This window comes from Mus caroli, chromosome 5 (assembly GCF_900094665.2).
Source record: "Mus caroli chromosome 5, CAROLI_EIJ_v1.1, whole genome shotgun sequence".
Lineage (NCBI taxonomy): Eukaryota > Metazoa > Chordata > Mammalia > Rodentia > Muridae > Mus > Mus caroli.
Window position 1 is genome coordinate 95,752,242 of NC_034574.1, and position 16,773 is coordinate 95,769,014.

Here is a 16,773-nt window from a genome sequence, read left to right on the forward strand (position 1 = left end):
CATACACTAGCAAGATTTTGCTGAAAGGACCCTGATATAGCTCTCTCTTGTGAGGCTATTCTTGGGCCTAGCAAACACAGAAGTGGATGCTCACAGTCAGTTATTGGATGGAACACAGGGACTCCAATGGAGGAGCTAGAGAAAGTACCCAAGAAGCTAAAGAGATCTGCAACCCTATAGGCGGAACAACATTATGAACTAACCAGTATCCCCCGGAGCTCGTGTCTCTACCTGCATATGTATCAGAAGATGGCCTAGTCTAGTTGACCATCAGTGGAAAGAGAGGCCCATTGGTCTTGAAAACTTTATATGCCTAAGTACAGGGGAACACCAGGGCCAAGAAGTGGGAGTGGGAGGGGGGAAGTGGGGTGGAAGGCATGGGGGACTTTTGGGATAGCATTGGAAATGTAAATGAAGAAAATACCTAATTTAAAAAAAAAAGAGGCAGATGTTAGGTAGAAGGACCGAAAAGGACCGAAAATCATTGCAACCATGATTCCAAAACAGCTAAGGCTGTCTCCATGGGATCTTCATAAGATGCAGTCTGTCAATTATAGATTAAGTAGGAGCTCACAGGTTTTCACCTCTTCCTGTTGAAATATCAGCCCCAGTATATCCTGGGAGAGAAACAGTCATTGTCTTAAGTTGAGTGCCCTGGGCTGAGTCACTCAGACTCCAGCAGACAGTTTGAAAACTGTGGCCACACAAAGAGAACTTTAAAAACTCAATGGGTCACAAAGTAAAATAGGAAGAGATGAATGTGAGAGTCTCATAGGGAAGAGGAGAGATTGACAATGGTGGGTGGGAGGTTAGAGAGGGAACAGGTAGAAGTAACGAGAGTGGGTTATAGATAGATAGATGTGAGAGAGAGAGAGAGAGAGAGAGAGAGAGAGAGAGAGAGAGATATGAAGGCCAAAGGACATTTTTAATAAAAGTTAGAATAAAAGAATTAATAATCTATAAAGTCATATTTATAGACTGAAATACTAGGAACTAAAAGGAACAAAGATTGGATGCCTGGACACAAAAGGCTGTTGTGGTAGTTATTCAGCGTGACATCCTAGAACCACCTGAGAAAGAAGTCTCAACAGAAGATTGTCTACATAAGCTTGTCCTGTGGCCATATGTCTATGGGGAACTCTCTGGGTCGCCATAATTGATGTGGGAAGATCCAGCCTGCAAGTGGTGGTACTGTTCCCTTGCTGGGGGCTAGCGGAGCACTAACCACGCCTGTCTCCATTTCTCTCTGCTCTGGACCATGGGTGAGATATGACTTCTCATGACTCCTGCTTTGATTTCCCTGCTGTGAAGGACTCTAACTTGGAATTGTGAGCTAATGTAAACCTCCCTTCCTTCCCCCTAGATTGCTTTCTGCTGGGATATTTTTGCACAGCAACAACATGAAATTAGAACAGTGATGATATAATTGCATTTATATTATGCTCCATCAAAAGCAAAACTGTAGTCACAGAACTCACAATAGTGGTTCCCATGGGTAGGTGATGTGGGCAAGAGGTTAAGAGCAAAAGGTCCCAGGGGAAATTACCCGTATCATAATTAGGTAGTTTTTCCAGGATGATGTACACTTGCCATAACTCATTGGATATCCTCAAACATGGAAATGGCAGTGGCATAGCTTATTTGCTACAGAACTATAACTTGAAATTGTAGTGTATAAAATACCACCTATGCATCTTTAAAGGAAAATTAAATTCTTAGCCAATGCTTATATTAAAAAAATCTGTCTGTGATATGTTTTTTTAATTTAACCTGCACAAAATGATATGAGCCAAGAGGGAGTTGATGGACCGGGCAGCACGGTGTGATTCCAGAGTTAGCTTGGACTCTGTATCAGGCTGGTGATTACAGCTGCTGGAACCTCATTGTCTGGGCTTGATAATCTGCATTAGCATTCCGAGGAAGAAAACAACAGAGCAGAGAGAAGCGGAGGGAAGGAAACAGAGGTGGTTCATGCAGTAGCAGGCGCATGTCAGCATGTCATCACCGCCACTGTTAGAAAATGTAAAGCCCCTTTGCAGGAGACTCCTGCCATTGCTCATCCCAGAGACTAGATGGCAGAAAAATGTTCTGGCACACAAGAGAGAATGTTCCGAATCTGTGAGGCTTTGACACTCGCTCTGTCTTGTGGCAGACACGCTCTGCCCTGGATGCTCACAAACTCATCTTGGAGACAGGAAATTTATTGTCTAGTTAGTTAAATGTCGCCCAGAATCCATAACTGTAATAAAACACAGCGAAGCTTCAAATGCTAACATCCCAGTGATGGGGAAAAGGTTCATTCCCCTCAGTGCTAGACAGAGTCGTGTATAATGGTGGCTGTAAACCTTTGTGTCTGTCACACAGGCAAGGAATTTGACAGAGTCAAGCTTGTGCTGGCAGCGCTGACAGGGTTGAAGGCCATTTAGAATATTTCTGTTTTCTTTTATTCATTGTTTGCATATGTTTATCTCTTTATGTATGTATACACACACACACACAAACACACACACACGTTCACACGGGTACCTGTAGAGGCTAGAAGAGGTTGTCAAATAGCCTAGAGCTGGAGTTAGGGGCAGTTGTTAGTACCATGTGTTAGCATCACACATGTGTGCTTGCAACTCACCTTTTAACTGCTGAGCCATCTCCCCAGCCCAGGCCACTGTAAGTCCTTTAAATCTTTCATATTAGATTCCCTGCATTGAGAATGTGATTCAGACGTCAGCGATTAATAAGAAACAGGAGCTGCCTGTACTCTATAAAACATTTCCATTCTGTTTTATTTTCTCCTGAAACTGTCATGTAATTGATGTTGGTTCAATAAAATTTGTCATTAGTCACCTTGCTATAATTGGCCTAAATTGAGTTATCACTTCAATGTTAAATTCTAGCGCGAAAGTGTCTTAGAACACACATAGAGCTGAGAACCAGAAGACTGAGGATGGAACTTCACCTTGGCCGTTATCCTTCTGTGGCCTTAAGCAAAGACTTTAACGTTTCCCGACCTCAGTTTCCTCTTCGGAAAAGTGTTGCATCCCATGTCATGCAAGGCTTTCCAGAGACTTTATTTGGGACACACGTGAAATACTCCCACCTGCTACAGGGTCCCTCAGACACAGGGGATCATCTGGGGGTCCTGTGAAGATGCAAATTCAGAGTCAGAGTGTGGCCATGCACGCCCTGAAGTTGTGCAGCTTCCTCTAGCTGTTACTGTTTCTAGACTGTTCTGATACTGTCCTGTGGAAACTACCTATAAACACAAACTCTCACATCCCACTCCATGACTCTGACATTGGAACCTGCCTTTTCAACACGGTATGCATATGATCTTTGTGCACATAAAGCACCTGAACCGTTGCTCTAGCAGCTACTGGAAATGAAAAATTATAAAATTTGAGCCATCATACAAATAGTATGAATGACATGGATGAATGTAACATTTTTCTTATTTAGACTGAATTTCAATATTTAAGCAAAGTGTTGCACTGGGCTGCTGTTCCCAGTCAGCCTGGTAAGCTGACTTAGAGCGTTTCTAGTAACTAGAGTGTTTGGACTTCTCCAGAGTCAGCTCTTTTTTCCCAGTGAATCAGCAAAACTTTATTCTCTGAACATCTCTTTTTTGTTGTTGAAAAGTGAACATGCTTACTAACATGTAGGAAACTTGGAGATGATTCTCATCCATGTTGCTTCTCTGAAGCTGTTCAGTGCCCTTTCATGACACTTCTGTAAAGTGCCTACTTTCAGTTACATATAGCTTTTGAAACCTATGCATGTGTGCTTGGTTTGCTAGCAAGTAGATAGAGATTTGCTTAAGTCCCTGGAGTGGGTAAGATTCCTTATGTCTCTCAAGAGGTTGTGTGCACCCGCTGAACCAAGTCTACACTTAGCTAGGCAGCAGTTCACAAGTTCGCTTGGTCTCTGCCTGTGTTCCCAGGTCAGTCAGTTGTAAAAGCTTGCAGGCTTCTAACTTCTGTCCAGAGCATGACCATATCCATAAATGTGACCAATGCCATCTAAACTCCCAAGAGTTTGTCATAGCACCCGGCCATTTCATTCCCAGGGTTGTCCTTTAATATTGGGGTTGGCTTGGTGTTTGTCTGTTTCATCTGGCATCTGTTTCTTCAGATGGAGATGATGTGCTGGTATGCTTTATCCTGGTGTGATTGAAAGGCAGCTTTTTATCTAAAGCAGATTCTGAATCAGATCACATAAGTTGTGAATGGAGTCTTCAGGCAGAAAACCAGAGAGGTCAAGTCATGGCAGTTCTCTGGGACAGGGACGGGGCTTTGGGATTTTCCAATACTGTCCAGCCTGTTGCAGTGGTTGTCACAGAGAATGTGGATTGTTAGTCTTCAAGCTTCATTGATGGAATACCAATATCCATCAGTATCTGAGCAACTACAACAATGCAGAGATGCTGTTTCTATTGAGACTTCCCCCAGAGGCTTAAATCCTTAAGCTTATTTCCAGAAATCTGAAGAGGTTGATTCTAAGAAATACTGTTAGTGCTTTTATAGAAATGAGGATTTTTAGATATCTTTAATGTATCATTCTAGCCAATGCTCCTTAGCCCTAAATCTTTTTAATGACAAAATTCACATGGAACTTCATTGTTTTCTTATATTGTACACATTGTAGACTATATAAGGCTCTATTTACATACACTGCTAAAACCATAGTGAGGACTTGAAGCAATCCTCAGATGGGAGATCAACATGGCCCCTTCTTAAACATTTCTAGTGCTGAAAATATTAAACTTCCAATAAATATTGTATACTGATTAAAGTCCAGGATCTGAAATGTAGAACTCTGAATTCAAGGCTATAGTCTGGCCCATGTACGTGACATGTATACATGTATGTGTATGGATGTCTACATTTATGTATATACATGCATACATATGTAATATGTATGATATATGTGTGTATATATATGTGTGTGTATATAGATATGGGTATAGATATAGACATAGATATAGATATCATTGCTTGTTTCATACTCTAGTGAAGTTACAAAATAAAGTTTCTGGCACAGACTAGATACTCCAGAAACTGTAGCTTCTATCACTAATAGAATCATTAAGATCATAGGTTTCTATTAGTAATATTCATAGTAAATTTCTTCTAAATATCTTTCTTCATAAGCTCAGTTCAGACTGGGAAGTAAATCAAAACTATTTCACTCATGCGCCTTTTTTCTATGTGCTTGCAGGCACTGTGGTGGTCCAGCAGTTAATGTCAGTGATGATTAGTAAGCATGACCGACTCTTCCCCAAAGACACAGAACCACAAAGCAAGCCCCAAGACGGACCAAACAGCAATAATAACGATGGTCATAAGAAAGCCACCATGGGTCAGTTGCAGAACAAAGAAAACAATAATACCAAGGAGAGCCCTGTCAGACGGTGCTCTTGGGACAAGCCTGAATCCCCCCAGAGAAGCAGCGTGGACAATGGATCCCCCACAGCCCTATCAGGCAGCAAAACCAACAGCCCAAGGAACAGTATCCACAAGCTGGATATTTCCAGGAGCCCGCCTCTCATGGTCAAAAAGAACCCAGCCTTCAACAAGGGCAGTGGGATTGTCACCAACGGGTCATTCAGCAGCAGTAATGCAGAAGGTGTCGAGAAGCCTCAAACAACTCCTAATGGGAGTTTACAAGCCAGAAGGACCTCTTCACTGAAGAGTTCTGGTACCAAAATGGGCACTCACAGTGTACAGAATGGCACCGTCCGCATGGGTATTCTGAACACTGACACACTAGGGAATTCCTTGAACGGCCGGAGCATGAGTTGGCTGCCCAATGGCTATGTGACCCTGAGAGATAATAAGCAGAAGGAGCCAGTAGGAGAGTCAGGCCAGCACAACAGACTCTCCACCTACGACAATGTCCACCAGCAGTTCTCCTCGATGAGCCTCGACGACAAGCACAGCGTGGACAGTGCCACATGGTCCACCTCCTCCTGCGAAATCTCCCTCCCTGAGAACTCCAATTCCTGCCGCTCCTCTACCACCACGTGCCCAGAGCAAGACTTCTACGTTGGGAACTTTGAGGACCCTGTTTTAGATGGCCCACCTCAGGATGATCTTTCCCATCCCGGAGACTATGAGAACAAAAGTGACCGCAGGAGCGTAGGGGGCCGAAGCAGCCGGGCCACGAGCAGCAGCGATAACAGCGAGACATTCGTGGGCAACACCAGCAGCAACCACAGTGCACTTCACAGTTTAGTTTCCAGCCTGAAGCAGGAGATGACCAAACAGAAGATCGAGTATGAGTCCAGGATAAAAAGGTGAGAAAACTTGGAAGTCATATCATCTGAGGGTGATATCGGTGACATTAGTATTGAGTCTTTTGGGACCAAATATACCACACGTGGGTGGTCTGAGCCTAACTTCTCCCTTTACCATTTTCCAGCTCTGGAAAGAAGGGGAACTTAGGCTAATTACCTGGAGCTTGGAACTCTTAATGGGAAAAATTTAAAGATATTCCCTTAAAAGCGCGCAAGAGGTCACTGAGCCTTGTTTCCGACACAGCATCGGGCCCTCCTCAATGATTATTGTGAGAGACCCCGGGGACAGGGCAGCAACCTGCTGGTTTTAGCTTCTAAGAGTGTAGAATTAGAGTAAAACAAAAAGTTGGGTTGCATGTTAGGATGAAAATTTAAAAGCACACAGATGTTTTATTGTCGTTTTTTTCAATCATTTATTCCTGAGAGAGAGTATTTTTATATATAAATTGTATTTTGATCATACTCAACCCCATATTTCAGTTCCTCCCCTATATTCACTTTCTATTCCCTCCCCTCTTATACCTTCCAAATTAAGTTGTCTTCTGTTTTCTAGCTATGGAGTTCAGTGTGTGATACCAAACTGCCCTGGAATATGGTAACACCATTGAAGAAAACATACTGTCCCTCTTCCAGTAAAAGTTCTTCAGCGAGGGATGCTATTTTATACCTATCTTCTATAGTCTATGCTGTGATTATGTCTAGTTTGAAGTCTTTTTCATGACATCACAATCCCTGCAAATTCACATGAGCAACTCTTATGTCGTGTGGGAGAAACGCTTTTCCTTGAGGTCATCTACCACCTATGAGTCTCATACAAACTTTGTCCCCCTGCTGCTGAGTAATACCTGAGCATGGGGACAAATGTGAACATTTAATCTCACATTTAGTCTTAATGGTCGGGAGAGTATGTTTGATCTAACAGCCAACTCTGAGTTGAAGGGAGGAATCTGAATGGCTTGCTAGAGTCCTTGATGATTTGGCTCCCAGCAACTGCCTTGATGACTCCAAACCCCACGGTTAGTTACGAAATTGTATGATGTGACATATATGTAAATATCTCTAATACAGAGATGATAGGTATATATATATATATATATATATATATATATATATATATATATATATATCTTTAATGTATTGTAAAGCATTTCCCAGCCACTGATTAATTACAAAACAAAAGATTGCATGCTTTTATAAGCTATGGGTAATTAAGTATAAATTAAAATACCACTTAGGAGACTGGAAAATTACTTCCCCTGCCAAAATCTTTTTGTGCGCTTCACTAAAAGAAAATGAGCTTTTGAGTTTTTCTCTATGGTGCTCTAGTAATGGTGGCATTAATAAAAGGCTGTCATTCCATAGCAGGGATTCTGGGATAGATCTGTGATCTGAGAGCTACAGTGCTTTTAGACAGCATGATAAACAGCAGAACTTTCAAAGAGAGTGTCCTTTCTGTTCCATGTGCCTCTGATCTTCCTCTCCCACTGGGAATCCAGGGGAGAGGCTGAGGGAGGCTGGTGCACACCCAAGTTGTGGGATGTGCAACCACAACCAGTGTTCTCATGACTTTCCAGCCATTGTAGCACAGAATTAAACACTTCTCTTCAAATTCCTTCTTAACTCCACCCCATCAGTATTGCGGCTGGAGAGACAGACAGCCGACAGGTGGGTGCAGGGATATTTCACTTCATCTCTCAGCCAATGGGATGCTTGTTTTAAGCTTTGAGCATAGGAGTTTACTGTTCTTTCCTGCCCCTCCCATTGGTTTCCAGCTTTACATTCTTAGGAAGCTCTGGTCATACTCAGACAAAGTTCATTTGTATGATATCAGGTATTCAGGCTGATGATCCAATTCTCTTACGAGTTTGGTATAGTGTATATAATTGTAAGATATAACTGTGGATAACTGTAACATATAGCCATGTGTAACTGTAACATAGCTATGGATAACTAACATATAGTTGTTACTCAGACCATGTGCTTCTGCAGTTCTCCCGTTTTTTCTCCTACAGAGGTAGAAGTTTTGCTTAATTGTCAGAGCATTGTTCTAAGCTTGTCCATTCTAATGAGTCTACTGTGTTTCATATTGACTAACCTAAGGCGTCTCAGCTGGCTGAATAGATATACAGGGTCATTTATGTCCTTGATGAGTCAATCCTTTGATCATAAAATAACTGCCATTTTTATATTAAGGGTTCTCCTCCAAAGTCCACCTTCCTGGGATTAATGTCAGGGAAGATTCTGTCCTTTAAAACTTACCATTTCTTAACTTTGAAAATATGTTTGATTATTGATCTAAGGACATATCTCTTTAAAGTATGGCATATTTTACCCATCACCTCTGGTCTGTGTCACCCCATGTTCTCAGTTTTCTCTCTCCATACATTTACTGAGGTGTATTTGGAATTCTCAATCTACTCCCCCTAGCTTGTCTTAACTTCTGCTTTCTGCATAATTCCCTAACTTTAGCCCATGTGACCCTGACACTCAGGTCAGCTTCCTAGCACTTAATCCTCTTTTGTAAGGATTCAAGTCTGCCAACTGTAGGCATTCACAACTAGATTTTGTTTTCATTCCCTTCCTTAGAGAGAGAACGTGTGCTCCAGGGTCTTAGGTGAACCCACTAGCACTTTTTGGCTTCTCTTTCACTAGAGTCTCCATCTGTTGCCAGATAAAGGAGAGAATGGTCCATCCTCTCAGATTTTAGTGTAGGATAACACTATTGTGGATTTTCAGTTACAAACCCATGCCACATTTACTCCTGGATCCCAATATCTAAACATACTCTTATTTTAATTTTAACCTTGGCAAAATATACATAAAGTGTTTATAAATTATCCGCCATTTCTGTGGATCTGGTTTCAAGGAATTTTATTTGCTGCCTAGTCCTTTAGCTTCCTGGAGTATTACACAAATGTCTCTGACTCACATGGCATGTTAATGCAGTCTCTGCATGGGTTATCTCACTTGGCATTTAACTAAAAATTTGATCATGTGCTGGCAGTAGCCTTCTTAGCTATTGCACAGTTGAAAGGATTTTACTTTGTTCTGTTTTAGTTTGGGATTCAACTTAACTTATAAAGGGAGGGTTGCTTCACAGTCATTTAAGCCTTTTTATCATCTAATACAATGCACAGATTACACATAAGGCTTGACTTATTCAAAACAGGAAAGTAATAAATTTCAACTTTTAGTTACTATTAAGATAACCTAGATTTTAAGCTGCACTGACTTGGTAAACTTGAATGAGCCCTGCGATACTTTAGCTCAGACAAGAATTGTGCAGGTCAACTGTTAGCAAATATGAGCCACCAAGGACAAAGTTTCAATACTCCTCTTTTAAAATAATAAATATACAAACACACAGCGAAAGTAGACTCGGTTTTTAAAGAAGCTACCTCGAATTCAATACTTAGGGAAAGCACAGTTATAAGGATACAAAGTATCTGTACCCTGGAACAGACAAACAACTTGGAAGAACAATGAAGAGCAGTACTAGAATAGTAGCAGCCACTGTGAATAGAAACAGGAAGTAGGATGCCTATTCACTGCTTCCTACCAGTGCTGGTTAACAGGTACCAGTTACTATTGGTGTTTTCCAGAGTAAGACTACATCCTCGAGAAAAGTCTATCCTTAGTAGTGGGTGTATCCTGGTAATGACTATTGCTGAAGCATTTTCCTTAGACATGAAGTCATGTGATTGTCCTCCTTCCCCTCCTCCATCACACTTTCCCCATAAAGCTAACATGCCACAGGACACTAGAGGCCGCCTCTGCCTCTACTCCTTCTGTGCTGCATGGCTTGAGTCTCCAGCTTGTCTATTCTAACCACACTCATTCACTCTGAAGTGACAACCAAGTACTTCCCAGAGATGTCCTAGCGACTTGTGACCATGGTGTTATACCACAGTAGCAAAGAGTAAACCACTATCACTGAGTTCACCTCATTAGGCATGGCTTTGATGATTCGGCCGGGCTCCTCCAGACGTCCTAAGCTCTGTAGACAGTTTATAAAATAGATGTCATTCTCTCTCACATTTAGAGACATAAACATTCACGTGTCTCTCATTCCCCTTCCCATCCTCTGCAGCTTAGAACAGCGGAATTTGACTTTGGAAACGGAAATGCTGAGCCTTCATGACGAACTGGATCAAGAGAGGAAAAAGTTCACCATGATAGAAATCAAGATGAGAAATGCTGAGCGCGCGAAGGAGGATGCGGAGAAAAGGAACGACATGCTTCAGAAGGAGATGGAGCAGTTCTTCTCCACGTTTGGAGACCTGACAGTGGAACCCAGGAGAAGTGAGAGAGGAAACACAATCTGGATCCAGTGAGCCTTTCTCTCTGTCCTGGACCGCTCCATGGAGGACTCTGGGGACTTGGGGGCAAACAGTGTTGGGGAACAGTGTGGGATCAGGTGGCTGGTCTGTGTAGAGCTTCATCTGGTGCAGGAATCTCATTTCCAGACATCACTATCCATATCTGCAGTGTGTACCAAAGTTATATCATGCTCCATAATGCTACTGTCAAGTGTTACAACTGGATATGTGTATAGAGAGTAGTTTCTAAGATGTCAATAAGAATAAGAAGCATATATCGCAATGATTATTTTATTGCAAGTCCTGTATTTAAATGTCGAATCAATACATTGTTGCAATTTAGCTTGCATTCAAGCTTCACCCCGTGCACTTAACATAAGCTATTTTTGGCATCGTGTTATCATCTGCTTATTTTATAGATCAATATTTTTATTTCCCCTTTTGTCAAGGAAATGGAGATAAGAAGAAATATAAATATATAAATATATATAAGATGAGTTATTAAAGTCAAAAGAATACTTTGTGGCTGTGCTGTTTGTGCCAATAGACCTTGCCATGACCAAAAAAGAAAAATGTAAAACAACAAAAAAATTCATTTTATAAAATATAGTAGAGTCACCATGTAGCTGTCAATGGTTCTTTTACATTCTTCAGTTTGGGTTGGGGAGGTGGTTCAGGGAGTCTGAGCTGTTGCCATGTAAGCATGAAGGTCTACATTCTGATACACAGCACAGCACCCACGTAAAGATCAGATGGAGCCTCATACCTGCAGAACCTGCAGAGCTGGGGGTGGAGGAAGCTAGAGCTTGCTGGGCATCAACCTAGCTGTGTGAGCCTTTTTTCTTTCTGCAGCGACATGACAGGCAAGTCCACACAGGGAGGGAACTGATGCCAGCCTAAAGCAATCACTCTACCAAAATACAGCTTAGTGAATCAGGTAACTAACTCGGGTTGCCTAGGGGTTATATAAGAGGGGTTCCCTATGAAAGCATGAATGACTCAAATGCTGTATCACTGAGGAGCCCCCCAGCTGGAATGACAGCTCACAAAGACGTCCTCCTGGAACTCCCTGCACAGCACGCAATCAGCTCAACAGCTTCCAGGGTCTCTTTCCTCAGCAGTCCTCACTCTTACATGATCTTGGGAATGTAGAGACCTCATGACTGAGTTCCAGGGATTTCCTGAAACTTATCAATTATTTACTTCTTGAGTCTCAGTTGGACTCACTCCAAGACAGAAAGTTTTACTGCTATGCAATACCAGCCTACCTGAAGAACAGCAAGCTTTAGGTTCACCAAGAGACATTGGCACAGTGGACTAAGGCAGGATAGAATAGAGAAGCCTACCCATCTTCCTCTGGCATCTATCTGCATGGGTCCTCAAACTTACACACACATGTACACACACTGGGAGAGAGACACACACATGCACACTCATACACACGTGCACACACATACACATGCACACACACTGGGAGAGAGAGACACACATGCACACTCATACACACATGCACACACAAGCACATGCACACACACTGGGAGAGAGAGACACACATGCACACTCATACACACATGCACACACAGGCACATGCACACACACTGGGAGAGAGAGACANACATGCACACTCATACACACATGCACACACAGGCACATGCACACACACTGGGAGAGAGAGACACACATGCACACTCATACACACATGCACACACAAGCACATACATCTGCACATGCGCACACACCCATCCATGCATAAACACTTTAACATTGCCGTTTTATTGGTGTGATAATCTGACACAAAGGCACTGCAGTGCTGATGGGAAATCCTCCTCCAGCTGTGCTGAGCCATCACAGGTACAAAGCTCTCTCTTGTGCAGGACACACCATACGGAGAAGGATTGGTCCCACACTGCATTTATCATCTTGCATTGCTGGTCCTTCTGCAGTAGCTCTCCAGAACATCTTGCTAGTTGCTAGAGGATCCCTTCCTTGCCCACAGGAGACCAGCTCCTTCCCTGAGACCCGCCAGGACATGAGTGATCTGCATGTGCCTCTCTCCATCAAATCACTAGAATGCATGTCGTTTTGTGACATCTCTATCTCACTCAGCCTGTTATTGTTTGGGATTTTGCTCTGCACCACAACTGGCAACGGAGGTGCTAGCAAGAGAATAAGAAAAGGCAACCAGGAAGAATGAGAAAATCATGAGAAAATTACGTGATATATTTGCCTTATTATTTTTACAATACCGTTTTTCCTGATGAAAACATACTCATTCGAATAATTTGTAACTATTAATGTGTAAAGGTTCATTTTGGACAAATAGGTGAATATAAGCAGTATCTAGAAGAACTTTCTAGAAAAACCCAGAACTCTGTGAGGCTATTATTCTAGGAAAACGATTATTTGCGTTTCAGTAAGGCAATGGTTAAGGAAAACCAGAGCTCGGGTGGGAACCTCACCCTAGAACTAAATGTCACAAGGGCATGACTATAAATAACAAACCATTTAAGCTTCGGAATTTGCATTTTTGAAAATGCTATGTTTGTCTGTTTCTGAGGATACAAGCTTGGAAACATGATTCTGTCCCTCCAGCTGAGCAAATCTGTGTGGCATTTGATGTCATCTAGTATGGCTGTAACAAGGACTGTTTCTTTTTCTTGTTTTTATTTTGGGGGGGGTGGAGGGTTTGTCTTTTATCTTTTGCCTTTGCCTTTTGCCTTTCTAAGTCCACAGCAAATACTTTTATCCAGACATCCCATAAGAAATTCAGAGTCAGTTTAAGCAACAGATCAGAGCCACCCTGCTGTGCCCCGGCATCTCTCTCCTGCTTGTATGTCAGTTCAAAAAAGCCTCAAGCGTGTCCACCAAACTACGTGATGAGACAGTAAAACTCAAAGGCCAGGCTATCAAACTGCCTGGGTTCAACTTGTCTGCAGTTTGCCAGTATTGCCGAATCTCCCGTGCATACCTAGCTCAGGCCTCAGTGCTGGAATTGTTACTCATATGACCTTGCTCTGTGATGTTAGTGACATGCTGAGCCGGTTGACTGGTATGACTGCCAGTTGAGTTATCCAACTCTGCCTTGTTCCGCTGGACAGTTGACTGGCTGCTCCCACCTCACTCACAACCTGATCCTCCTTTCAGCATTGCTAGTCTTTTGATGGAAGCATCCTGCTCCACCATGTTTGTTGTGGTATCTTCACCAATGTTTCCAGTCTGCCTTGCTACCTCATCCTCTGACTCCATTTTGCCTTGGCTAATGACACATGATACATTTCACCCGTGTAGAAGGCTTTGAGCGACAGATCAGCCTTGTCTCTGACCAGTTCCTGTAACACTCACAATGTCAGTTCATACCTGGGAACCTTCCTGCCTACTGATGCTTAGGTATGGCCCCTATTCTAAGAGCTAATTCACTGCTTATTCTGTTACTGTAGGCAACAAGGGAGAAAGGGCAGATTGTCAAAGGAATGTTAAAGCTTTCAATTACTCACATTTCAGAAAGTAACCTTCAAGTTACTCCTCCTCATGTTCAATTAAAGATAAGTCAAGTCCCAAGGCTTTAAACTGGTCACAAATCTAAAGATAAATCTAAAAGTAACAATAATTTCAAATATCCTTCCTTTTTGGCCCAAGCTACCAAAAGCTCAGACACAAATTCACAATAACTAAACATGGTCAACCATCTCCTATCCTAAATCCTTTCTTGACTTTGGGATTACTTGGAGTAGTTTATAAAGGACTACTAACTTAAAGCCAACAGTAGTATGATGAGATTAATTAGTTCTTCCTTGGTTGGCCTGAGGAGGTGAAATCCAAGGCACAGGTCTTCCAGGCAGAACATCGTCTTCTTGTCTACCTTAGCGTAAGACTCAGAAGACACAAGCAAGCCTCACAGTTCATGTTCTCGGGTGCATCCTCCTACTTCTATCTCATTTAAGCCTTCCTACCCTTTCATCTGGAATCCTCTTCGCTCTTCTGGTAAGCGTTCTAGAGTTGCTGTTCCCAATATTACACTGCCTTATCCACAGACTAAAGAGTTCTCCTGTTCAGTAGCAGTTTTCAATGAAGTTCCCTGGAATCTCAAAGGAGAGAAAGTTGTCCTTTTATGTCTAACTTATATATAGTTCTTTTACACACGCACATACACACATACATATATACACACATACACACACACACACACATACACACATATACACACACACACACACACACACACACACACACACACACACACACACACACGATGCCGCACTGAAAAAGAATCATTTTAGGAGCCAAGATAGGAGAGAGAAAACTCCACTAAGTAGAGACCACAGCACACCTCAGCTGGCTTCTCAACCTCCCTCAGGCAAGATTCCAGGAAGGACAAGTCTGTGAACTTGTCTCAGCTGCTGGTGTCATCTGTGACTTGGTAATTTTTCCCACGAGGTACTGACACTGTGATGATTAGACAGACCACGGAAGGAGAGATTTCAAGGCTAACCACTTGGATCCACTGATAGCTCAGTTGGTGCATGCAACATCTTAAGAGGATAGTATGATATTTTCTTACCCTTTAATTTCTCACTGTATATGACTGAGGCTAAACAGGAGACCATCACACAACTAAAAATTTAATGAAAATAACCTTCATGTTGCTCAACTTTTAATTTTTGAGGACTTCTTTGCTAACTGATTTCAGTGGCAGTGGCCTTGGATCTTAAGGGCAACATGGTCACCTGGTTTTCTGATCCAGCAGACGCCCTCCTCTGGCTGCCTTAAGCACTGCATGTATATGGTGCATATATAAAAAAACAGAAAAAAATTCATGTACATTAAATATATTTTTAAATATAATTGCTACATCCTACATGTATAGACTTAAAATTGCCATGCACCTGCAATGCTTCTAAATTATAAGTTCAAGAAGAGGAATTTGCTTCCAGATGTTGACCCTAAATCATTAGCTTCTTCTGCTCACATCCTGTGGTGTGCTTTGGAGAACACAATAAACAGAATTGCCTATGCAACCAGAACACTGATGTTATATGTTAAAAATTCTAACTGTGGCTTAGGTAAATTCATTATTTATTTATTTATCTATTTATTTACCAATTTACATTGTTCCCAGAAGAGCAAGTGTAGCTTTTGTAATTGAAGGTGGCTGTTGAAGACTATGATATCTGGGTCCCAGGGGTCCCCACCTTCTGTGAGTACCTAGAATGTAGACTGTGAGTTTTTGTGACTTGAGCCTAGCTTCAAACCCTGGCCCTGCAATTCCTAGCTAGACAAACTTTGTGGAAGCAAGCTAATATTGGTAAAAATGAGGTTGATATTTTCTGAAGGTAGGAAATGCTTGTTGTAAGGAATACTGAAGGCAGGAGATGCTGTGAGGAGGGAGTGAGTTCCCTCAGTGGTTAGAGCAATGCCTTGGACACTGAAGGCTAACGGTGGCAGCTCCTGCCTTGCATTGCTCCTACCAGTAACGCATTTCATCCAGAGACTAAAGTGGGAACATGACATAACCCAGACAGCAGTCAGAGCACATTACAAGCACCCGCAAAGGATGCCCCAGACCTTCAAATCTCATGTCTCTCCAACTCTGCGAGAGGTCGACAGCCAGGGAGGGGACCGGAAATCGCCCTTTCTTTTTCTGTTCTGTGATAATGGCAGTGGCCTCTGAGAACTGTCAAAGAATCATACCTGCAACTGTGCTTACCAACTCTTTTTGCCACAGAGGGGGGCACCAGGTGTTAAAAGTACCAAATAAAAAATATTGACGTTCCCAAGCCTATAGACCAGTAACCTTGTTGTGCCAGGAAGTGAACCCCAAAAGACCACCAAGGAGCCGATTCCAATGCAATCACACTAGGGTCTCTTTATTCAAGCTGGAGCTTGGGCCATACCATTGTCTCTAATGAAGTAGAATGGGGCAGGGGGTGGGGGTGGTGCAGCACTAAGCTTAGTTTCAGGCAAGCATGTATAGAGGCAGAAGGGTGTATCTAGTCTGGCATACATCTGATTGGGGGCCATTAGGCTTTTAACAAAATTGGCTGGTTCTGGGAGCCAAACCATAAACTTACCTTCTGCTTTCCTCTTGATTGGTGGTTGTTCGGAAGTGAAGTGTCAGAGGCAGGGTTGTACCCTGGAGGTGCAGATTTGTTGGGGAACAACCTGGAA

At 42.5% G+C, this 16,773-nt stretch overlaps 1 protein-coding gene across 6 annotated transcripts in view; it reads left to right on the forward strand.

The window, feature by feature from the left end:
* Positions 1 to 11,191, forward strand: part of Arhgap24 (Rho GTPase activating protein 24) — a 400,247-nt gene extending 389,056 nt beyond the window's left edge. For 4 of the 6 annotated variants that reach the window (XM_029477119.1, XM_021162468.2, XM_021162469.2 and 1 more), the window contains 2 exons: positions 5,212 to 6,289; positions 10,380 to 11,126. In XM_029477119.1, coding sequence (XP_029332979.1) covers positions 5,212 to 6,289; positions 10,380 to 10,623 — 1,322 coding nt within the window. In that variant the 3' untranslated portion in view covers positions 10,624 to 11,126. Of the gene's footprint in view, positions 1 to 5,211; positions 6,290 to 10,379 lie in introns of all 6 variants that reach the window. The other 2 variants (XM_029477121.1, XM_021162467.1) reach the window with 2 other exon arrangements.
* The last annotated feature ends 5,582 nt before the right edge of the window (positions 11,192 to 16,773 follow it).